The 26,688-nt window shown below is 35.9% G+C and overlaps 1 protein-coding gene across 4 annotated transcripts in view; it reads right to left on the bottom strand.

The window, feature by feature from the left end:
* DIAPH2 (diaphanous related formin 2) overlaps positions 1-26,688 on the bottom strand; it is a 760,781-nt gene that overhangs the window by 500,502 nt on the left and 233,591 nt on the right. For all 4 annotated transcript variants that reach the window (XM_056124107.1, XM_056124108.1, XM_056124106.1 and 1 more), the window contains 4 exons: positions 11,263-11,337; positions 11,112-11,181; positions 2,034-2,170; positions 137-245 (listed from right to left, as the gene is read on the bottom strand). In XM_056124107.1, the coding sequence (XP_055980082.1) occupies positions 137-245; positions 2,034-2,170; positions 11,112-11,181; positions 11,263-11,337 (391 nt within the window). The remainder of the gene's footprint in view (positions 1-136; positions 246-2,033; positions 2,171-11,111; positions 11,182-11,262; positions 11,338-26,688) is intronic.

The following is a 26,688-nucleotide window of genomic DNA, read 5'->3' on the forward strand; positions in this document are numbered from 1 at the left end:
CTAACAAGCAAAATTATCTATTTAACACATGCAGGAATGTGGCTCAAACAGGAGAGCACATTGCAATGCACTAGTTAAATTCCTGGAAAAGATCGCTATGACCCTTATAAGCCAAAACAAAGAAAAAGTAACTTACCTGTAACTGCAAAGCTTCATGATTCTCTAATCCTTCAACAATTGTTGAAAATCGTTCTCTATTATTTCTTTCTGCTGCTGTAGTTATAGCCCCTAACAGTTTCTCAAGGCTACAGATAAAAAAGAAAATAAAATTGAGAAATATTTTCTACATATATTACTTACTTTACATTACTTTAGATTATAAATAGAAGTTAACTGGCTCAGGTTTCCCTGTTTTGTTTCTTCTGTATGATGGTCATATGGATCACTAAAATTTAAGAGTAGTAAACCTTTCTTCATATTACTATAGTTCAGATACTATTAGAATAGCAAAATAAAAATTTGTGGGAACACTGGTAGAGGGAAGTTGACACAGAGGTGGGATTGGTGTCAAAATGTTGCATGCCTAAACCCCAACTATGAATAACTGTATAAATTATGGTTCTTTAATTTAATAAAAATTTAGATATACAATATTTAAAGATTCAATTTATAAAAAATAAGTTTCTAAACCATTAAAAATAGTTGGTATGTGATATACATAAATGTCATGTTTGCTATGTCAGGTGCTAATGTGTATAGCATTTATAATTTTAAAATGTTATTAAACAGAATATTGGAATTTGGTAACAAAATTCCAAAGAAACATTTTCAAAATGACATCTAAAAAGAAACATTTTATTTTTTAATTGAACGAGAGAAAATATATAAAGAATGAAACATGTAAAAATAGTAAAGAGAAAACTCTAGTGAGAGAAACAACTCTTTACATTATACATGAAACTTATTGGAAAAAAATCAGTAATCACACTGTAACTGTATCTGAATTAAAAAATGGGAATTCCACCTAGCATACTTCTCTTATCAAATAATACTTAATTACAATCTACAGTTATAAAATACCATGCTAAATTAAACTTTATAAATTAAGAATTGAAAATCTAATAACAATAAAAATATTTCTTTTCATAAGGATGAGCCAATAAAAGCTAAGGAAATGCTATGTTTTAAAATATTTATATTTTAAAATAGTATTAATATTATCATTTTATATGTTCAGTAGTAAAATGTTACTTATGCATATGTTATGTTTTCATTCCTGGTGTGCTCTCATTGAGATATGGTTTAGCACTATAAGTTGTTTAGTGTCTATCTTTTGGTTTCAAACGAAACTTGCATGCAACATAATAAAATGTAATCCACAATTCATTTTATTGTGAAAGGTATAAAAATGTCAACACAGAATATTATAAAATCTTTCCATGGCAGTTGTCTAATTTAAACTGAAGTTATGACAGCTATACAAAATGTTCAAAAGAATATTTCATATCCCATGTCCTTAGCAGATATTTTATTTTTATCACATTCATTTTTACTACTGATGCTTACTAATGATATCAAATCTGATATAATGATATAAAATCTGATATTTTGATTCTAATCAAGTAGAAATTCCATGACATGCTATTATTACTTTAACATTCAGCACCTTGCAGAAATTGATACATTGGCTTACAAAGCACCTAGTTAAGACTGCTGAAGCCAAATAGTATATATGTGTGTGTGTGTGTGTGTGTATACATAGTCAAATTATACTTGACCTGATTTTTCTCACTTTACTAATGAATGACTAACTTTCCTAACTTTTTCCCAATAAAAAGCAACTAGGACAAATCTCTAGTTGCTCATTTTAAATCCAATTTTGATAAATTATCTATTAAGTATATCCTTAAGTCTAAATTTTAAAGAAATAGAAGAATGCTAAAATGCAAATATTAACGTAAATGCCAATCCAAAATTTTATAAAATTGAATACTATTTCACATATATTATGTAAAGAAAAATCACAAAAATAAAACTTATTCAATTTTCCAGTATAACTTTCACAGATAAAGTAATGATATAAAAACACTTACACATTCTCTTCTCCAACAATGCAAATAGCAGAAAGTATTTTTACTATTTCAGTCATCATATTGGGTTGTTTGGGATCAATTGCTCGTGCCAATAACAAAAGACTTCTTTCATCTCCTAGAATCCTTTGCAAACCAAACTAAAAAAAAGAGCAGTTTATGTAAGCTGATATTCTAAATGCTTGTACCACCAAAATGAAATTATAATTAATTATATAAATATTCTGCAAAACTATTTGAGTTTTTGAAATTTGAAATAACATTATATTTTTGATACTTTGTTCTTTAATATGATATGAACTCTGTAGTCCTGTTAAAAATACTGATGCTTAAAAACAAGCTGGGTTACAAATATTTCAAAAAACTGGAGGGGCTGGAGGGACAGCACAGCAGGTACAGCATTTGCCTTGCAAGCGGCCAACCTGGGTTCAATTCCCAGCATCGCATATTGTCCCCAGAGTATCACTAGGAGTAATTCCTGAGTGTAGAGCCAGGAGTAACCTCTGTGCATTGCCGGATGTGACTCAAAAAGAAAAAAATGGAAATGATCAATACCTCTTCAACAAAGAAGAATGTCAAGCTATAATAATAAAATTTTATCATATACATGTAGGCAACAAACCATAGAGAAAAATATATAAATATATGCCTCTAGGAGAGCCCAGCAAGCTGCAGAGAGTATCCTGCCCGCAAGGGCAGAGCCTGGAAAGCTCCCTATGGCGTACTCGATATGCCAAATACAGTAATGACAACAAGTCTCATTTCCCTGACCCTGAAACAGCATCCAATCATTGGAAAAAGACGAGTAAGAAGAGGATGCTAAAATCTCAGGGCTGGGAGGAATAGATACGTTACTGGTGCCCGCTCGAGTAATTCAACGATCAACGGGATGACATTGATACAGTGATACATGTGTGTACATATATATATATGATGTAATACAGAGAACAAGCTGTGGTTCAGAGGTAGAGAACTGTAATATATATAGTCACTGTCATTGTCCTCCCGAGTTCATCGATTTTCTAGAGCAGCCACCAGTAACGTCTCCATTGGGAAATCTGTTATTATTTTTGGCATATTGAATACATCACGGGTAACTTGCCACACCCTGCCGTACGGGCGGAATACTCGCAGTAGCTTGCAGGGCTCTCTGAGAGGGGCGGAATAATTGAACCCAGGACAGCCACGTGTAAGGCAAACTCCCTACCCGCTATGCTACCGCTCTGGCCCATAATAGATACTACTGGTAAAAATAAGGAAATAGAATGGCTGTGATAGAAAGGATGAAGGTCTCAAGCCCTTTTCTCTGATCAATATGACACTCATCCACACTGAGAACACTGATCAATAGTAGTTGTTGATCTCCTTAGCAATTTCCTACCCATATCAATCATAATCAAGATTTGAAATAAACAGGAAATAACAGTAAAGTCATAGCACGATCAAAGGAAAAAAAAAGAAGCTGGCTTATATAAATAAAGGTCTGTGATCACAAACATTCTAAAAATAAAAGGCAATTCCTCAAAGAGAATGGCATATCTTCACAGGGCTAAATTAAAAACACAATATTAAGGCAGTTAATAGCAAATAAAGGAGATAATCCATAAAAATTAAATTTAAGAAAATTTTAGAATCTCAACACAAAGAAGACAGTATGAGATACCTAAAACAGTTATAAGATCACAAGTTCAAGGTTGAGAATATTAATATATTCCAAATAGTGATATTGGTTATGACACATACTGAGTGAAATTTGGCCTAACATGGCAAAGTATAACAACTAATTCTAACAGAAGAAAGAATATCTGAAAATGAATATAAAATGACAATAATGATTCAAATGGAAAAGAGAAATATATTTAAGAGGAAAAATGTCAGAATCCATTAAGAATGTAAAAGTCAAAGTGTGGGAGTACGAGAAAGTGAAAAGAGAGCATGAGAAGGCAGAGACCATATTAAAAGAAATAATAGGTCGGGACTTGCCAAGCCTAAGGATAAAACTGACAGTAAATGTCTAGCATGCTGAGAGAACACCTGAATTCATGAATACAAAATAATCTCTCAAGACATAAAACATCACTGTTAAATTATCAAAAGTCAATGAAAAAGGAGAGATATTAAAGTCTATTCAAGAAATGACAATGGTGACAAAGATGCCTTTATCAGACCTTTATCAGAATTCTCATAAGAAACTCTGAAGACAAGTGTGGAGAGACATGCTAACAGTAAAAATAAATAAATAAATAAATAAATAAATACTAGACCACACCAGCCAAGAAACTATACTGTGGCAAACCACCATTCAAAAATGATAGAGAAATAAAGGGCTTTTTTTAAAATTCAGACAACAGAGGTTAACAAAGGTTTTCTCTAGCATAGCTACTCTACAAGAAATATTTAAAGTTCTTTCCCATGAAAAGAAAAATAAGACTACAACATAAGAGAAAATTAGTAAAGAACAAGGGGAAAATTAGAAATATAGAATCACTCACATAATAGTGGTACAAGCCAACAACAAAAAGATTAAAAAGAAAACTCATTCGGTCTAACAACTTGGGATTTATTTCAGGAATAAAAAATTATTCAAGATAAAAATAATATATCAGGATCTGAATAAATAGTATTATCAAGTAGGGTGCTTGTTTTGCACACAACCAAAACAGGTTAAATTTCTGGGATACCATTTCATCCCTAAAACATCAACAAGAGTAATCCCTTTATGTTGCAGGTTGTGGCTCCAAGACCAAAATAATAATAATAATAATAATAATAATAATAATAATAATAATGAATCAATAAGAGAAACATAAAAATAGTATTACCTATAAATACATACTGGAAAAAGAATTATTTTCATCATACATTTCACATAAAATGATTCAATATACTGGAACTATAAGGAGCATTTGTCAATACGACAAAGATTATACCATGACAAACCCAGTCTTAGCAAACTGGTTACAGAGCTAACTCCCATCATACTAGATGGTAATAAATATAGTTCTTTATTTTAAAATGAAAATATGTAAGAAGACAAGAATGTCCACTCACACTATTTCTCCTCAAGATAGTTATGAAAGATTTAGCCAAATCCATTATGCAAGAAAAAAACATAAATAAAATCCAAATGGAGAAAGAAATTGCAAAACTCACTATTTTGGGATGACATCACACACACACACACACACACACACACACACACACACACACACGACCGACTAGAGGTCTTTTTTTGGGGGGGGGGGTGCATTTACACAATGCAGTACTATGTAGCTGTTAGAAAAGATGAAGTCATGAAATTTACATACAAGTGGTACTACATGGAAAGTATCATGTTGAGCAAGGTAAAGGTAAAGGTAAAGGCCCTCCCGTTGGTCATCGATTTGCTCGAGCAGGCCCAGTAACATCTCCATTGGAGACTTTGTTGTTACTGTGTCTGGCATATCGAATACTCTCGGTAGCTTGCCGGGCTCTCCGAATGTTGAGCAAAATGAGTCAGAAAGAGAGGGATAGACATAGAAAGATTGCATTCATCCGGGGAACATAAAGTAACAAAATACGAGACTAATACCCAAGAGTGGCTGAGATTAGTACCAGAAATTTTGCTCCATGACTTGGAGGACAGCCACACATTCTAGGGGAAAAGGGAGTTCAGATAAAGAAAGGAACACCAAATAAAGGGTGTTGAAAGGATCCTCCAAGGATGGGAGAAGCATGCTGAAAGTAGACTATAGACCAAACATGATTGCCACTCAATGCCTCTTTTGCAAACCACAACACCCAATAGGAGAGAGAGGACAAAAGGGAATGTCCTGCCACAGAGGCAGGATGGGATGGGGGGGTGGGGGCGGGAGGGATACTGGGACCCGTGGTGGTGGAAATGGGCACTGGTGAAGGGATGGGTACTTGATCATTGTATAACTGAAACCCAAGCACAAAAATTTGTAAGTCTACAACTGTACCTCATGGTCTTTCACTAATAAAAATAAAAAATAAATAAAATTAATACATATATATATAATCTCCATTTCTATGTGCAAATGATTAATTGGGGAAAAAAGGAAAATTAGAGGAAAAATACCCTTTGCAATTGCATAAACATTAAAATACCTGGAAGCAAACCTAACAAAGTAGGTGAAAGATAAGTATACTGAACAACCTAAGCTATCACTTAAAGAAGTAGAAGACACAAAGAAAAATTAAGCCATGCAATGTACATGCACTGGGTAGATAACTATTATAAAAATATATTGTAATATATATATATACATATATATAATATATATCTGTGAGTTTCCCTCTGAGATTGGTCGCCTCTGTAGAATAATATTGGTTTGTCCTTTCTGCCTTGCCACAGGGAGCTTAGGTTTATTGGGTGCACAATCCCATTTCGCTTTGTTTATCTGTAACCTCTTTCTGTGTGCTCTGCTTCCTCAACTTGGGAGTTAGTTGTAATTTGTAATTTGGGAGTTAATTGACTCCGAATAATATTCACTCCGGGCTATCTGCCTCAGTTTCCTTTATTTCCTAGCCCCCCAAGGGCAGGGTACCAACAAGGGACTAGATGGACCTAGGGCAAGTTGTGATATACCCTGGCATTGAAAGGGGCCAGGCCAAAGTGTCATAATGCTTAATTATAAGTTAAGAGCATGGTAATGGATAAATTCTGTCATGATCCAAAAAGTAACAACTAGATTAAGACCCTGCTAGGATTATGAAAGTCTAATCTTGCCTGAGCACTGTAGTCTGAGATCTGTAGCAAGATGTCGCCAGGAGAGTCAACGTTATAAGCTTAATGTATCTCTTATGTGTCTATGCAAAATAACTAATATTAAAAAGTAGAATTAAGATGGTGATAAAAATGTTAATTAAATGTGCTGAACCAAGGAAAGGAGAAATACAAAATAGGTGGTATTTCACCCTTGAGAGGAGGGCTTTCTTATGTTGATTGTGCTTCTGGACCTGGGTGTGGTTCTACCCCAATGCTGGGAGTTGGTGAAAAACTATAGAGAGACCAAGATGGCGAGTAGGAGCATGGAGAGACTAGCAAGGGGGACAGGAGGAGATGGGAATGGGGATCTTAGTGAGACTGAAACAAGCACCTTGGGAGAATGGAATAAATGGCAACTGATCCACCAACAAGCCCGGCCCCCATTTCCTCCTTCATCTGCCCATGGCATCGGCCATCACAGGTGGGGGCGTGGCCTGAGACCATCAAACGAAGGTAGCAACAGAGAGCTGTGGGCTTCCCAGTTGTCTGGTGATTACACAGTCTCCTACTTAGAACCACATCAAATGTGGTGCGGCACTCTTGTAGTATGAGTAGGGTGTGTCCTATGAAGTGAAGCGCAGCCACAAACTCAGCCATGCAGTCCAGGAATATGTTCACGCATGGGTGAGGCTGGGCCCAAGCGTGTGGAGCCTGTGAACATGGCGACAGTAGAGTTCTGGAGGTTTTTGGTTGCAGTGCCTGGGTCCCTTGGGGCGGGGAGGAGTTTCCTCCATCCCTCTCCGGGTACCCCGAGTGAAAAAGCCCAATAGCATGGTTATGGCACGTGTCATGTTATGCTCCCTTTCAGGAGAGAGGACATGCGATCTAAATGGTGGCCAATGATGAGATTATCTGGCACTAGCCAGAAGTTGCTTATGGGGGTGACTGCTGACACACAAACCTCAACCTTGAAAAACATGTTAGTAATCTCTTATAGAAGGGTTTAATGTCCTCTGGGTGAAATACAACAATCTTCATACTCTTTCCTCTAAGAATATTTTTATAGAATTTTTAGTGGTTTTTCTTTTTTTTCTTTAATTTTTAAAAATTTTCATTAGTGGTTTTTCATAACAAACAATAGAAAATATATTCTTTTGGTTCTGCTTTGGGGTATGGATTGGGGTTTGGGATAGAAACATCCAAAATATGGTGGTGGGAAGGATTAATGGTGGTAGGATTAGTGTTTGAACATTAAATGCAATCAAATATTGTGAACTACTTTATAAAATTAAAAAATTAAAAGATTTAAAAAATCTTGATTCCTATAGCTATCTAAAAATACCAGCAGCAATCTTCTTTTTTTATTGTATCACCAAGAGATAGCTACAAAACACTCTTGTTGAGTTTCAGTCATACAATGATCAAACACCCATCCCTCCAACAGTGTACATTCTCCTCCACCATTGTCCCTAGTATTAACCCCCCTTTTCCAACTCCCCTGCCTCTATAGCAGACAACTTCCCCCATACTCTACTTCTGGGCATTATGTTTTGCAATATAGATACTGAGAGGGTATCACACTTGGTCCTTTATCTACTTTCAGCACACATATCCCAGCCTGAATGATTCCACCAGCCATTATTGACTTAGTGATCCCCTATTCCAGCTGCCTTCTCCCCAGCTCATGAGACAAACTTACAACTACGGAGCAATATTCCTGGCCCTTGTGTCTACTATCCTTGGGTGTCAGTCTCATATCACGTTATTTTATAATCCACAAATGAGTGCAGTAATTCTATGTCTGATCCTCTCTTTCTGCATCATATTTTCATGACTTAGCATGATACTCTCCATGACCATCCACTTATAAGCAAATTTCCTAACTTCATCTTTCCTTACAGCTGCCCACTGTGATTGTCAAATACATAGAACATACAATTCTAAATTTGGTGTGGAACCATAAAAAAACTGTAAACAGCTTAAGAGGGTATGAGACAAGTTGAAAAAAAAATGGAGGTATTATACTCCCTAAATTCAAACTATAGTACAAAATTGAAGTGAATAGAAGTCAAATATAGCAACAGAACAAAAAATAGTCATACAGAGCAATGGATATATATCTAGAAAAAAATACAAAATATGTGGACATCTATTCCACAAACTAAGGTTTCATATTCTGAAACCCCCCATTATGACCTACAACTTTCAATACTCTTTTTTTTTTGCTTTGCTTTTTGGGTAACACCCATTGATGAGCAGGGGTTACTCCTGGCTTTGCATTCAGGAATTACTACTGGAGGTGTTATGGGGACCATATGGGATGCTGGGAAACAAATCCGGGTCAGCTGCTTACAAGGCAAATGCCCTACCTGCTGTACTATCACTCCAGACCCTTAATACTTGTTTTAAAATACATTCTTTATGGTTTTTTGTCAGTATCTATTTGATTTCTATGTATATTTTATAAAACTATATACCCAGGGCCAGTAAAATTTTATATTTAACTCATTTCACATAAAAATTCTGTTCTTTATGGCAATTTAAACAAACAGAAACTAGATATATTTCAGTATTATTTTCAATGTGTATGTGTATCTACTGTTTCATAAGCCTATTAACTTATTTTTCTTAGCACCTATTTGTTAAAAACTAACATGCCATCGAAGTTTAACTTTATGAAAATCAAAACATACTGTCTCACAAAAACGTTAAATTCTTAAGTAATAACTAATTTTGAACTGTCATATTGACTTAGGTCTTTGGGAATGTCTCTACAGTAAGTCTCACTAACATGATTTTCTCCACAGCAACAATTCTAATTATCTTTTTATCAGTATCCTGGAAAGCTATTAGAATTTACAATAGTAAACTAGAATTTGCAAAGGGGAATCTTATATAACAATTTTACAGAAAAAGAAATAAATAAAGGTAAAGTGATTTTCAAGTGAATTTTATATTTGTTACTGCTAAAATAAGAAATACAGCTCTTGATTTCAGGTATAGTACAGTTTTTCCATTATTCCATTGTTTTCCTAAATGTAGAGACTTTTCTTGAGCTTGACGAAACAATGTTCACTAAGAACCTGATGTGTAGCACAGTATGCATAGTTTGTTATGAAAATTCATAATTTCTTTATAGATTAATAAAGAATAATCTAAGGCATTTTAATGAATATATTTCACATTATATTATTTTATGCTTTGGTTAAAATTAATTATATTTAATAACTTTTGCTTACTAAAAAAACCCTTACTTTCAGACATAGTGTAAACTATGCTGCATAACACAAGGAAAGTGAAAAGAGTGGTAGGTATGAATAAAAAGATATTAAATGATGGGAGGAATGCACTAGAAAAATAGTAGAATAAGTGTTTAAAATTGGAGACATAGAACTGAGAAGCTAAACTCCTGTTATTCTAGAATACTGTAAAAACCAATGCCAAATCATTAAACAATAAAAACTAGAAAAATCAAAATACTATCTATAGGGAATTATAAAATTATAAATAAGGCAGTGGTTCTTTATATATAAACAGCATTGAATTACTGTAGAACTGTCCTCCCATTGTTCATAGATTTGTTCTAGTGGGCACCAGTAACATCTATATTGTGAGACTTTTTGTTACTTTTTTTGGCATATCGGATATGCCATGGGGAGCTTGCCAGGCTTTACTGTGCAAGCAGGATACTCTCAGTAGCTTGCCGGGATCTCCAAGAGGGACAGAGGAATCAAACCTGGGTTGGCCACCTGCAAAGCAAATGCCTTACTATCACTCCAGCCCTACATATAAGTATGTAAGGAAAATTGTTTCTAACACAAAAGTAAAATACAGTTTTAAGGTATTCTATTTAAGCTCAGGAAACCATATGTACTTGCTGGGATTGAACACCAGCCAGCCACCTGAAAGGTAAATGTCATTCCTAAAGTCCCGGGCCCCTGCAGAAAGATAATACATGTATGTTAACTCACTGACACCATTTCGAACATAAAAGAAAATTTACTGTCACTGTCACTGTCCTCCCATTGTTCATCAATTTTAGCAAATAACTCAAAACATAGATTTGGATTTTCTTTATTTCTTTCATTTTTAAGAATATGAAATCTGTGAGAAAAAAGTATTCTCCAATTTTACTACAAACATAGAAGAAAATGATTCAATTTGTAATAAGACATGGTTGTATGAGTATAAAAACCTAATAATAAACATTATGTGAAAAGATGTGAATATTTAACTGAAATTCATGATGATTTGCATTATATGGAACTATTCATACACTGAATAAACACCTATGAATGTCCTATCTTTTATACTCTCATACTCTTAGATAAGTTGTCACCTTTTGTGACAGAGGCAGAAATAAAACTTACCTTATTATTCATAAATGCTTTGAGGCACTGAATAAGCTTATACTGATTCTTCTTATCAATACTTTCTTGCCTGCATAACAAAAATAAAATGGTTATGATACTAAATGTAAAAATTTCCCATTTTTGTAATTATTACAAATGTTATTCTTACTGTTTCTTATCCAGAAGTCTTTCCAGTACATCCAGTAAGAGTCCAAGGCCTTCATGACCAAAGTTGTTAACCCAGCTATGAAAAAAAACAAAAAATATGTGTAAATAAGATTGCTTATTTAAAATATTAAACACCAAATATGTAAATTGATTTGCAAATATGATCCACTTGTGTAGGCTAACATTTGTGCTTTCTCCTCTGCCAAAAGGAGCTTAGGTTTATTAGGTTACACCCACATCACAATGTTCCCAAATCACTCCCATTGTTTTGGTATTCATATTTAACTTCTCTTTTCTTTGCTTTCTCTATCTGTTAATCACTCATTTCCCTAAACAGAAACTGTGGCTTGAAAAGTCAAATTCTTCAGAGAATTCTGGATTTGTATTTGAAAGTGCAATTTGCTCTTCTCCTTTCCTTAGATCCTTTGGATTGTTTACTTTAGTGCAATGTCCTTTTGTACAGGCAGAGGAAGGCAGTTAATGCTATGCTTTTATAACATGGGAATTAAATTACTCCAAATAATATTTACTCCTGGACATCTGTCATATTTACTCGACTTAAACCTCAGTTGCCCTTCGTTACTAAGCAAAACCCAGTAGCAAGATCCTGATGAAGGATCTGGTTGGACCCAGGGCAAATGGTAAGCTACCCTGGCGTTGAAACAGGACAGGATAAGTGCCTTCAAACTTAAAATAATCTAAGAACACGTCCATGGATGAATTCTGTCATTACCCAAAGAGAAGTGACCTGACAAGGGCATTACTATGGTTAGGAAGGACTAATCTGGCCTGAGGACTGTACTCTGGGATCTATAGCAAGATATTCCCAGGAAAACCACCCTTTAAACTTAATATATCCCTTACTGAGTCTATACAAAATGACTAGAACGATTATTAAGAAGTAAATTTAAGGTGACTGTGTAAATGGTTATCGACTAAGGAAAGGAAAAATATGGCCTTAGATAAAATTTCACCCTGGAGAGGATCTTCTAACAAGAGATCTTTGTCTTAGATGAGCTTCCCCAGAAGAAAAGAAGGACTTTACATATGTTGTTTGTGCTATCTGACCTAGGTATAGTGGCTAACCCCAATGTTTAAAGTTGGGCTCTAGAATAAGGCTGCAACACTGGGCACAGGGAGAGTAGCATGAGAACAGGAGGAAGAGAGGAGGGGCAGTGTGAGAATGCTATGGGAAATTTACTCAGACTGGAACTGGTTCGCCAGGAGAATGTTATAAACGACAGTACAGATTGGAATAAATGGCAACTGGTCACGAATGAGCCTGGCGGCCCTGTTTCCTCCTTCTTGTGTCTGTTGGTGGAGGCTGCAAGCTGGGGTGAGAAGCAGCTCCTGGCCACTTAACATACATGACGCTCAACCATGATACTTATTTAATTATTCAATACACAATCCTAGGACAAGCAGATAACTTAAGATAGGGAAGAAGGAGGAATCAGAGAGAAATCTGCACAACGCCGAGTTCAATTCCTGGAAACTCAGGTCCATGAAGTAGTGCTAGGTGTGACTCTGGCAGTCCTGTGCACCGCTAGATGTGACTCTAGTGGCCTTATCTAACCAGATTAGCACTGGTGGTCCAAGAACAATGAAAGATCACTTTGTTCAGCAAGACTGACCAGCATTAGAATGACACCAGAATGTCTCATAAAGAACAATCTCCTCTCCCCTCCTCTCTCCTTCCTCCTCTCACTTTCACTGATTCTGATCTTTCTCTACAAAGTATCCAATGACCACAATACATAATGTGAAGGTTCCTTGCCCCACTGAACAATTTCTAATCATAATTCTAGTGACCATATTACAGTACTCATTCCCATGGGGGTTTATTCAATCCATTGCTTTGCTTCCTTACATATGAATGAGATCATTTGCTATGCCTTTTTATTTCTGAATTACTTCACTTAACGTTACACTTCAATTATATCCAGGATGCAGCAAACTGCAAGGTTTCATCTTTTTCACAGCTGAGTTGCATTCTGGGTTGGAGCAATAGCACAACGGTAGGGCGTTTGCCTTGCACACAACCGACGCAACCAACCCATGTTCAATTTTTACACCCCTCTAGGAGAGCCGGGCAAGCTACTAAGAGTATCTTGCCCACAAGGCAAAGATACTGAGAGTATCTCGCCCGCATGGCAAATCCTGGCAAGCTATCCATGACAGACATGGAAAGTCTGTCACTAATTTTTCAAAAAGTTTCCAAACCATTTTCCAAGGAGACTAAACAATTATTAATACTAGCAGAAGAATATATTTTGTTTCCATACCCATCCTTATCAGAACTTACTATTTCTAAACAGATGGTAGACTATTTTTGCTGGTGTAAGATCATACATCACTTTGATTAGATTATCATTTGCTTTACTAAGGTTGTCTATTAAAAATAGTGGATGTCACAGAGACAATAAAGGGGCTAAAGCTTTCACCTTCTATGCAACAATCCTTGTATATATATCCTTGTATATCAAGGATATACAAAGTACTGGTTAAACTCCACAAGAAGAAAACATCCACCCCCATAAAAAATGGGGCAACGAAATGAACAGAAACTTTCTCAACGAAGAAATTAGCATGGCTAAAAGGCATATGAGAAAATGCTCAACATCATTAATCATCAGGGAGATGCAGATCAAAACCACAGTGAGATATCATTTCACACCACAGAGACTGTCCCACATCCAAAAGAACAAAGGCAGTCCGTGCTGGCATGGATGTGGCGAGAAAGGGACCCTCCTTCACTGCTGGTGGGAATGCCGACTGGTTCAGCCCTTCTGGAAAACAGTATGGATGATTTTCAAAAAATTAGAAATCGAGCTCCCATTTGACCCGGCAATACCACACTGGGGAATATATCCCAGAGAGGAAAAAAGTATAGTTGAAGTGACATCTGCACTTGCTTGTTCATTGCAGCACTCTTTACAATAGCCAGAATCTGGAAAAAAACCTGAGTGGTCGAGAACAGATGACTGGTTAAAGAAACTTTGGTACATCTACATAATGGAGTACTATGTAGCTGTTAGAAAAGATGAAGTCATGAAATTTACTTACAAACGGTACTACATGGAAAGTATCATGTTAAGTGAAATGAGTCAGAAAGAGAGGGATAGACATAGAAAGATTGCATTCATCTGGGGAACATAAAGTAACAAAATACGAGACTAACACCCAAGAGTGACCAAGATTAGTACCAGGAGTTTTACTCCATGTCTTGGCGGCCAGTTCCACATTCTCGGGGAAAAGAGAGCTCAGATAGAGAAGGGAGCACCAAATAAAGGGTGTTGGGAGGATTCTTCCAGAATGGGAGAAGCTTGCTGAAAGTAGACTACAGACCAAACATGATTGCCACTCAATGCCTCTTTTGCAAACCACAACACCCAATAGGAGAGAGAGAACAAAAGGGAATACCCTGCCACAGAGGATGGGGAGATGGGGGGTAGGAGGGATACTGGGACCCGTGGTGGTGGAAAAATGGCACTGGTGGAGGGATGTGTGTTTGATCGTTGAAACCCAAGCATAAAAATTAATAAATCTACATCTGTACCTCATGGTGTTTCACTAATAAAAATTAAAAATAAATAATTACAGAGAACAGTGCAGTCTCCTGCCCCCGCGCCTGGCTGTTCCTTGCCGGGGCCCTTTGGAGGGGAGCGGTTTGAGCTTTCCTCCCCGCCCCGACCAGGGCTCCGGCAGCCGAAGACCTCCAGGACCAGCCGCCACCATGCTGAGACCACTCTCCGCACACATGAAGGTACTGGCAGAGGGACAAATCCACGCGGGTTCCGGGGCCGAGATCTCCAAGCCTACTCGGATTGGAGTCGAGCATCCTCCACCCAGATCCTCCAAATTCCAGTAGGCGGGGGTCACACCCACCACCTGGCCCCCTGGCGCCGTGTAATCCCATCAAAGGCCAAGACTCAGAGACTATAAAATCCAGCTCCGGAACATCTTATCAGGACATCTTTTTATGACATCTTATTATCTCATTCCTACTTTGGACAAACTTGCAGGCTATTGATTGTAGCCTGCCCACAGGGCAGAGTCTGACAAACTCAGAGTCTGGCAAACTCCCCGTGGCGTACCAAATATGCCAAATACCAGTAACAATGATGGGTCTCATTCTCCTAAAGAACCTTGAATATAATCTCAGGGCTAGGATGAAAGAGATGTTACTGGGGCCTGCTCGAGGCAATCGACGAATAACAGGATGAAATGATAATGATGATGATAATTACAGATGTTGAAGATGAAAAGACTATGGATAGTCTATATATTGTTCATAGATAATTGTGACAGGTATATCAAATTATCTTAATATTTCAAAATACAACTCTACCTCTAAAATATAGTAAATTCAATGCAGATTATTTTTAAAAGGTCCATATTTACTGATCAGCATGATCAAAGGAAAATAAAACTTCTATTAGCAGAAATTATAAGAGAAATCATTAAAATCTAGGCCTACACTCTAAACCTATAATAATGCAAGTTTCTACTCTTACCCGAAAGGTCAATAGCACTGTATAGGACTGTCTTCCCGTTGTTCATCAATTTGATTGAGCAGACCCAGTAACGTCTCCGTTTTGAAACTTTTTGTTACTGTGTTTGGCATATCGAATACGTCACAATGCCTTTGCCATATGGGCGAGATACTCTCGGTAACTTGCCGGACTCTCTGAGAGGGATGGGGAAGAACTGAACCCTGGTTAGCCAAGCTGGCCACATGCAAGGCAAACGGCCTACCGCTCTGCTATTGCTCCAGCCCAACAAGGGCAATAAAGCAATATAAATTCGACAAACATATGAAACAATTAGATTCTATCACACATGCAGAAAGAAAAAACCTCGCAGAATTTTTAGAAACAATACCATTTTTTTGAAATATGGACCACACTCTCAATTCATTACAGTTCATAAAATATAACTTAAAAATCAAAGACTAAGTAATTGGGAGAATATAGTACACTATATCATACACTGTTTGCTACTGACCTTTCAAATAGATAAAGGAAGGGAAGGTTAGGAAGTTCACTCCTACATCCTGTAACTGATAAGGGCAATTATTCGAATTTGCAGGAATTTGGTGTGGGTTATATCATCCTTTTGTCACTGTCTCGGCAGTTCCAAAGAATAGTATACTCTGAACAAGGTATTTGGTTTCTCTCTAGATGTGTTCTACTCCTATGTGTAATCTTGCTCTACAAAAATATCCAGCATCATGCTTATAATTAGTATGTGTCTTCCATGGTGCATATTCACCTTTGTGTTTGTTTATAATACCAACTAACAAAAACCCCATATACAAATATGTTTCAGATATTTCAGTCACATATTTGAAAAACCAATATAAACATAAAATTTGTCCATGGAATTAACTTATACAGCTTTCTATTTTTAACTATAGAATAGAATTTTACAGCATATTTGTGAAGGGCTTGGAAAATGCAATTAAGGTAAAAGCATCAAAATAGGCATCTGCAAATTAAAACATTTTAACAATAATTTAAAAGTAATATAAACATAATTGCAAAAGCCCAAATTAATGGAAAGCACACATCATTAAATCTTACTACATAATATCTTACATTTTATTCCTGGGGAAAATAATGGTAGAAAACACACTTATAAGATTAAAAAAAAACTGGTAAGATTTTTTAAATGTATAAATGTCATAAAATCAAAGAATTACAGTTTAAATTATAATATACCCTAGGTCATTGTTTGTTCCACATACTTTTGTTTTTCCTATTTATTGGTGTTTTATAACACCACAGCTTTAATCCATTTAAAAGAAGTACTTGGTACCCAAACAATAGGCTCTAAAGTAGATGAAATTCAACTGAATCTATGTATTTTAAGTAACAGATGTTGCAGAACTGATCTAACTGTAGGAATAGGTTGATTTAAGATTCATCTTCATAAGGCATCCCACAAAAAATCCCACTTGAAGCTGATTAGCTATCAAAGTATACTAACTACATTATGAAGCATATAAACTCTATCAACAGGTGTTCATGTTTATGCTGCCTGGTGTGAAGAGCAGTGGAAAATCTCTCCAAATTAGAGGACCATTATCTAACAGCAGACACAGGATTAGAATTAAAGGGCAATTAACATTAATTAGCATACAGAGATATTCTTTTAGTTGAACACACAGACTACCTGTACCTGAGGTAATATCTAGCATTTCAATTGTGTATTGTCAGCTGCCCTGTTTCTATCAAAAGTCCCCCTAAGAGATAATAGAAATCCCCTGGGAAATACATCAGGGGACGAATTCACAGATTCACAGCTGAAGTATAACTTGGTAGCACATTAGATTACTGGAAGTCATGTCTATGTGGAAACATCATGACTTGTTTGACAGTTTGTTTTACTCAAGAACCATGCAGGAAATGAACAATCATAAAAACCCTCTCAACTATAACGAAATTATCAAAGACACTATCTAGTATGTTGTTTAATTTTCCTGATTTATTGTAATTTAAAATAACATTAAAACTTTTTCTCTCGATATTATGGCTATAACTGCCTCCCACTCCAAGATGGAATAACACTGGAACAACTTTGTATTCACATCATTACCTGGTATTGTCCTAGACTTTTTGAAGTAACACATTTCCTTGTTCTTTACTTGAACTTTATTCAGTCACATCTTAATGGTGTTAGGATATCTGCATCTCATAGAACTAGCTGAAACTGCCAAAGCATTAGTCCCACTGGAGAATTATACAAAATTCTCATCTGTTCAAGACCTTTAAATTAATTTATATGGATAAAAATAAAAGTATGTCAAATGACACTGAATTTTATGCCAAGATTAATTTTGAATATGCATAAAATATTGTAAAGAAGTGGGGCCAAGATAACCATATAGGGAGAATATGTGCAGCATTCTGTAATCACAGTAAAATCTATGTAAAAATTATAATACACTCAGAACTTTGTCTGACATTGCCCCCAAAATGGAGCAGGAGAACTGAGACAACTCCCAATCAGCCCAGGACTAGCTGTATTATGCTATGGGAAACAGCGGGGTGGGTAGGAGCAGTGGACAAGAGTGGGAGAGAGATCTAAAAGGGAAGAGAGACACAGTATTTTACCCTAGCATAGGGGAAGTTGAGTTGAAATCAAGGTACTGCATATTCATGACTATACTCTTTCTTTTTTGTTTTTAAATTTTTATTAGTGAAACACCATGATGTACAGTTGTAGAACTATACTCTTTCAATACTGAAATGACAGGCAAGAGACTACAAGGAACACAGCATTTGAGCAAGAGTAAGCTTCACTTAAACAGCCTCTTGCAATCTTGCTGGAAGACAGCATGGATGAATCTTAGAAACATCTTGAGAACAAACTTGGAGGTACACTGAACCCATCCCACAATAAATTCAGAACAACTTCAGTCAAATATCTTTGGTTTTCCCAAGTCATGTTATTCCATATCTAGCCAGAAGTGTCAAAGATCTTCTTGGGTCTTGAAGAAATAATGTTTACGCAGTTAGCAGGTAGAAAATCATTGTTTTCTATGCCCATGCTCATTCTACAGCACTCAGGCTCTTTGACTAAGAACCTAGATTCAGCTTAATCCCAGCTCCTCACCTATATGTTGCCCGCTCATCCAGGAGGCCTGGGCAAAGGGAGTGTTGAGAGCTGGCAAGTATTGGTGACCTAGTGACCTGAAAATTCAGTGACAGGGCAGGGCTACTAAAACTTGATGGGCAGACCTTGCCAAATAGTGCAACAGCTGACCACACTACACTCTCTAGATCTAAGTGATCCTGGCACTACAATTGCTGCGAAGTACTGACAAACACAAACAATCTGGTAACAACAAGTTCTGCTAGGTGGTATAGTTGCTATTCAGCATTCATCACCATGAACTCCCAGTAACTACCTCAGCCCACTACACACTGACACCACAGCCATTGTCAATCACCAGCATTTGTGAACCATAAGTCAGAGTCAATTCTCCTAGAGATTGGTGCTGCAGCATCATAGGGCATATATAGCAAACTCTCCCAATAGCATTATAGACACACAAACACAGAGACGTAATCATTGTCTGGCATTTGAGAGCATGAACTTACAACCAAAGAGAGCGACCCCCTAGTGCACAAAACTGAAATGTGCAGCACCGCAGCCAGGAATCTATACAACCCCACTGCAACAGCATCAATAAAAATCAAAAACCAAATTTTTTTTTTTAAAAAGCTAAAAGCAATAAAAGGAAGAGGGGGAAGAAAAAGATTAAATCTGGGAATGCAAAAACTGTATAAATGAATACAAATAAAGGTAATAAGAAGCAGGGAGGGATAAATATATATTGATTAAGGATCAATACATCATAAGGACTTGACACTTATTAACATAGATACACAAAAATAAGGGACAACTCAGTTATAAATAAGCTACTAATAACTCTGAAGAGAGATATAGAGTATCACAATATTATCAAGAGATTCTATAACACCTTAATCTTATCACTGAACAGATAAATAAAACAAGTAATCTATAAGTAAACAGTAGCCTCAAATGAATAGTGGGTGAACTTTGGCTTAGTAGAAATGTACTGAGCTCTCCTCCCACAAAACAGTAAATATTCTTCCTTACAATATGAAAAGAAAAAGCCCTGTGGCTAAAATAGAAATATATCTAACATAGTCTCACACCATACATCTGACAAAGGGCAAATATGCAAGATATAAAGATCACTCACTTGATTCAATAAGAATACAAGATAAATAATCACATCAAAAAACTGGGAGAATAAAACATTTCCCCAAAAAAGATATTCTGATGTCCCTTTATCAGAGAAATGGACTTTAAGATAAGGAGTTATACATTCTCACCAGTGAGAATTTCCTGCTAAAATGTAGAAGCAATAGGAGCTGAAGTGACTGTAGAGGAAGTAAGGGACTTCCTTTGCATGTGGCTGCTTTGGTCAGATTCAGTCTCCATACATATATGTGGTCCAATAGGCACTGCCAGTGCTCACTCATGAATGCCAAAAATAGGCCCTGCGAATGAAAGGTGCATTACAAGACCCCAACATCCCAAGTGTGTGTGTGTGTGTGTGTGTGTGTGTGTGTATGCACACGCACACATGCACATGTGTGTGTATGTAAACAAGTACTTGAAGATATTCAGAGGAAAATAGAGACTATACCAATAACACAGAAACATTAAAATATTTATTCACACCTTATGTTCATTGTGGTTTTATCTACAATAACTAAATTCTAGAAACAATACAAGTACACAATGGCAGATAAGTGGATAAAAATGTAAGTGGATAAAAATGTTGTATGTGTACACAATAAACTACAATTGCAAGAAAATATTATTTTCCTTTTGATACAGCAAGGATGGAATTAGAGAATGTTTTATTAAGCAAAATAAGTCAGATAAAAAACAAATACCATGTGACCTCACTATTATATGCTAAATAAAATAAAACAAGGGAATAGACTGTTCATTGAAATCCCTTAGATTTGGGCAACAGAACTTAGGTTGCCAGCGGTGAAGGAAGTAAACACTAAGAGTACTGTGGGAAGTAAAGGAGAAAAAATTTAAATTTAGTTATGCATGCAGTGTTGGTAACATTATGCCCCTAAAATTTATAGGCATTTACACTCTTTAACCCATTGCTGCCTCAATAAAAAATGATTTTTAAAAAGGAAACATACTACACAAAATGGTTGAAAATAGAAGTTAGCCTTCTACTAAAAATTCTGATTACTAGCATTACTAGCCCCTGCTGCTAGACTTTCTATGCCTCAATAACTATAAGACCTTTTAAAACTTTCTAAATATTTAGATGATTTTATACACAACTGATTCCCTGATTGAAAATGTAAGGGGATGAAGAGATAGCTCAGTGGACTGCTTAGAATGCCAGATGCAGGGTTTGATCCATGACAACACATGATCCCATAAACATCACCAAGAGTAACCCCAAAACCATGAATGAGAAAGTAAATAAGTAAATCTCTGGATTCCTTTATTCTTTTATTTGGATGTAGTTGTTTAGAATGGGTTTTCAGGCATACATTATTCTCACATGCAATCCTACCACTCTACACCCCCAACACTCCATTGCTTTCCGCAGGTTTCCCCCCACTCCCCAATCTGACTGCCTGACAGCACAATTGTAAGTTTATTGCTGTATTTTGGGTCCTACGCTCATGGTAGTAGAAGATCTAGTGTTCTAGATATATGGAGAAACATCACCTCTTCAATCAATGCACCATTGAGTGGCCCAAGGTTCCCTACATGTTCTATTTCTGGCATCCAAGACTCCATTTCACTCTTTCTTTGGCATTTTTGTTTCGTTAATCTTTAGCCAGTGTTTTGTCTGATTTTTCTACCTACCATTTCTAGTAGTTAGGCTCAATTCCACAGATTAGTGGGAACATCTGGTATTTGAACTTGTGCTTCTGATTTACTTCACTTAAGATATTCAGTTTTCGTTGCAAAAAATTAATGATTTCATCTTTTTGTGGCTAATATATATACTTTATATATTTATATATGAATATTATATATATGTCACTCTGCATTATCCAACCTCACTATCCACATTTCTGTCATTGGGCTCTTGGGTTACTTCCAAAACCTGGCAATTGTACTGAGTCACACTGAATATAAGGTTGAATATTACTGTCACTGTCACTGTCCTCCCGTTGTTCATCGATTTGCTCGAGCGGGCCCAGTAACGTCTCCATTGTGACAATTGTTACTGTGATTGGCATATCGAATACATCACGGATAGCTTGCCAGGCTTTGCCATGTGGGCAAGATACTCTCGGTAGCATGCCGGGCTCTCGAGAGGGGCGGAGGAATCGAACTCAGATTGGCCATATTGGTGCTTGCAAGGCAAACACCCTACCCACTGTGCTATCGCTCCAGCCCAAGGTTGAATATATCCTTGAATATAAGATTGAACATATCCTTTTTTAACATGTGTTAAAAAAAAGTTTTGCAGCTTGTGGGAAGAAAGGAACAAGTAGGATCAGTGAGTCATGTAGTCCTCTATTCTTAATTTTTTGAGGAATCTCTATCATGTTTTCCCAAAAGGTAGATAAAATTCCCACCAACAGTAGATGACAATTCCATTTTCCTCTTCTACCAAAACCCTGCCAGTAGTTTTGTTTTTATCTCATGTAATTTAAATGAGACAGTAAATTTCCTTTCTCTGACTTCATGTCATTAGCAATAAAATAGCAAAATATTCTGCCATTTATTATACCTTAATATATAACATTTCCCTCCGATAAAAATTTTTATTTCAGAGGTGATTCAGTTTTTAGTTTTTCTATCATAATCTTTTTTCAGTTGTTTTTTCTTTAAAGTATAACACATGCCACATAGAGTTGGCTTCCATTAATAGACATAATATTGCATCTGACTTAAGTTCCACTTGCATTTAATGCTAATGTGATTTAATACTAGAGGGATCAGTTTATTAGCTGAATGAGCTGGGATATGTTTGAAGTTAATTTAAATTGTGGGCAAAGATTTTTAAAGAAAGCATAAAAATTAATATAAAAGCACTAAATTTACTATATTACAGAAAATATACCAGAGTGTTCAAAAGCGATCTTCGCATTTTAAAGTTAAAAACCTGAAAATACCAATTTTTAATAACGTCAATTAGTAATACTAATGCTGCCATGAGATGTACTTAACATTGTAAGGCATTTTCTACATTATAAAATGTATCATCATTCTCTTTTTCATAGGCAGTCAACTTCAAAAGTATCTAAAAGTATCTTTAGAATATATCAAATATACACATGTGTACTCTAAACAGTATTTCTTTTCATCTGCTGGATGACATTGGTTTGAAAAGCTATCATATGAGAAAGTGAAAACAAACACTATTCCGTGAGTATGACAGACAACTAATACTTAAAAAATTATTTTTGAAATGGCCCAATACCAGGTCTCTAAAAGAATGTGATACTTCAAAATCTACCGAGGTGGACTGGTCCAGGCTGAGAACTCTGGGGACTTCTCAGAATGGGGGCAGGCAGATTCCTCATTTCCCCTGAAAGCAGAGCAGTCCACATACATACCTGACAGCCTTATACAAAGTCCCAGTTTTCACAAACGAACTTCAAGTGACAAGTTGCTCAAGGTCTATAGATCTTCTACTTTGCAGCTGTATATTACTTTCATAGTCAACTCAGTACTTGTAATAAATTGATGGGAAAGTTGCACAGAAGCCCACCAAACTTATTGTATAAACAATAATACAAAAGGTTCAACTAGCATTAATTAGCACAGCAGAACCTCAGATAATGATTTTAGTAATATCCGTGTGAGATGTAACAGTTAAGACAGTTTTTACAAACTCACTACTATTAATCTCTAGTTTGATGATCCCATTTCGCTTTGTGTTTTAAGAACTATGTGTCCCCAAAACAAAAGCAAAAGAAACGATGTCTTTGTTCTTATATGTACATATATTTATGGGACAAAGTGATAACATAGCGGGTAGGGTGTTTGCCTTGCATGCGGCTGACCCAGGTTCGATTCCTCCACCCCTCTCGGAGAGCCCGGCAAGCTACCGAGAGTATTCTACCCACACAGCAAAGCCTGGCAAGCTACCCATGACATATTTGATATGCCAAAAACAGTAAAAAGTTTCACAATGGAGACGTTACTGGTGCCCACTCGAGCAAACTGATGAACAATGGGAGGAATGCTACAGTGCTATGAAATAAATGCTTGTACCTGCAAAGGCGCAGGCTTGGAGTCGTGGGTGGGAAACTAGGAACATTGACATAGGTGGAGAAAAGGTAGCATTAGTGGTGATTGGTAGTGGAATTGGTGGTGAAACATTTAAAGACTGAAACAACTGTTTAATGAACAACCTGGTAAATAATGGTATTTTAGAAATATTTTAAAAATTAAAAAAAATTATTGGTGAAGTGAAATATTCCTCTCTCCTGCATTAAAGCAATTTAGCAAAAATTCTGAAAAGAATATATGTACTTATAACTCTCTAACTCAGTTCTTCAAAACAGTATTGTTTTTGTCACATGTTAAGAAAATTTTGTGACATTGATTTATTGCTATGCCTTTTTAAATGATCATATGCCATACTGCCAAATACATATACATCTTGTAATAGGTTTCCTAGGAATAAAATTATCCAAAATCACTGGTCATTATTCAGAAGAAACTGCTTCCCTTTATAAATTTTAGCAAGGGAATATAAAATAGTAAAAAATGATGTAATTGTCATTGTAAAACACATATACCATGGTATGCAAGTCTAATTATATTTGTGACAGCAGACTGCGATTTATTCTTTAATCAAAACTCATGGATTTTTAAGATGTTAAATATAATTGAAAGTATTCAGCTTCATTAATTCAGCCGTAACTGTAAAAAGAAAAGTATGTAAAAACTATGCTATATTTTATATAGATTTTAATTCAAGTAAACCCATAACTTTTATCCCTGTGTTTAGAAAGTTAGATTTGCTCTTTTTCTCTAATTATATCTAAAAACACATAAAAAAAGAGTGAAAAAATTACAAAAATTCATTTTTACTATTGGAGCAAAGTAGGTTATTATTGATAATGGGTCAAAATCTACCACAAAATTGCACGTTATTAGATGTAAGTAACAATGTAGCAGCCATCATGAAACAAGAGAACTAGAGGGAGCTTGTTCAGAAATGGCTGAAGTTTAAATGAGAAAATAGAGATAGAAGAAAAGAAGACAGACTCGTGGAAGTCTTGTATAAAGCAGAGGCATAAACAGTCCAGTGAGTACAGTACTAAAGAAAAATTGGTGGGATATATATTGATGTAGCAAATTGAGTTATGGCCAGTCAATAATGAAATGGTAGTTTTAGGGCCACAAGTATAATACTGGACAATATGCATATGTTTTATATGTGGCAAACGGGAGTGCACCCCTCATATCACACCCAAACACTGCCAGGTCTGATCTATGAGCACAGAGACAGGACTAATCCCTTAGTACCGCTCACTGATTGTGGCCCAAACACCTATTCCATTGCCCCCCAAAATGTAGTATTTTAACATATTTACCATTAGCAAAAAATACAAGGAAATGACTTTTTCATGCCTTTAGCATCTGTGTGATTAAATACCACACAAATTTAAAAGTCATAATTTCATTTATTATTCAGCAATCACAATGCTTCAAGAATATTTTGAAGCATTTTGAATATATTAGTGTGCATTTATATTTGTTATTTATACTAGAGGCAGAAAAAATAAATCAGTCAAAAAATTGATAGAAAATAATATCAAACATTAGTGGGCAAGATACAAACTTCTAAAAATTGTCAAGCTTAAAAAACACTTATATGACAAAGATTTATAAAATCCCTTCTTTGTTATTTTAAAGAAAATTATAAATACCGGAACAGGGTTTCCTAATATATAATGTTTGTAAGTGCCTGGAAATAATGGTATTTGTTTTGTTTTGGACTGGTTTTGGACCCACACTCGGCTGTGCTCAGGTTACTTCTGGCTCTGAACTCAAGAAGCACTCGTGGAAAGGTCAGGGATCAAACTCAGGTTGGCCCATGCAAGGCAAGCACCCTACACCTTGTACTACATCTCAGTTCCCAAAAAGTATTACATTTTTCAATGAATATTTATCTAATTATTGAAAATTATCTAAAAAATCATCTAGCTCTAACAACAAAGGAAAGAGGATTCAACTAAGTAAAAGAAAAGTTATGTTCTATTTTGATTTATAGATTTATAGAGTTGGAAAGCTCTACTCTCAAGTATGCATGACGGAACTGAGGCCTAAGGAAATGACAAATTTAAGACAACAAGGAGGAGGGAACAGAATATATATCAGATTGTATAAAAGCCATCCTATCATAAAACTATAATATATCCCCCCTCAAAATTTAATATTACATAATTTGTTTAATTATCAAGAGAAAGGGATAACAAAGTTAATTTCATTTGTAGAAAGTTCTACATAAGAATAGCTCTATAATAGTTTACATACTATATTTCTAATTCTGCAGATATTCAGAAGTAGTGTCTTTACCTGGACAGAATTTTGCTTAATTCTGTTATTTCAATGTTTACAAGGGTATTTCTGGGTTGAACATTATCCAATCAGAATCTCAGAAAATAACTTATTTAAAAACAGAGACATATTTCTGATATAAAAATAAAGATAAAATAAAGATAGTGCGGGTATGGGGCTGCCAGCAGGTCAATCTGTACTTGTGAGGCGAGTGCATCAGCAGCCTGATGGTGCCTTCAGACTTCCAGATACCCCAAAATTGCTGCTGTGCCTTTAGCCAGACACAAACAACTTGGGGCAAAGATTACCAAGAAAGAAAACGGCCAAAAGTTAGGTATGTGGGAGACACACCCACAAATCACCACTGGCT

The sequence above is a fragment of the Sorex fumeus genome, unplaced genomic scaffold, assembly GCF_029834395.1.
Source record: "Sorex fumeus unplaced genomic scaffold, SorFum_2.1 ptg000050l, whole genome shotgun sequence".
Taxonomy (NCBI): domain Eukaryota; kingdom Metazoa; phylum Chordata; class Mammalia; order Eulipotyphla; family Soricidae; genus Sorex; species Sorex fumeus.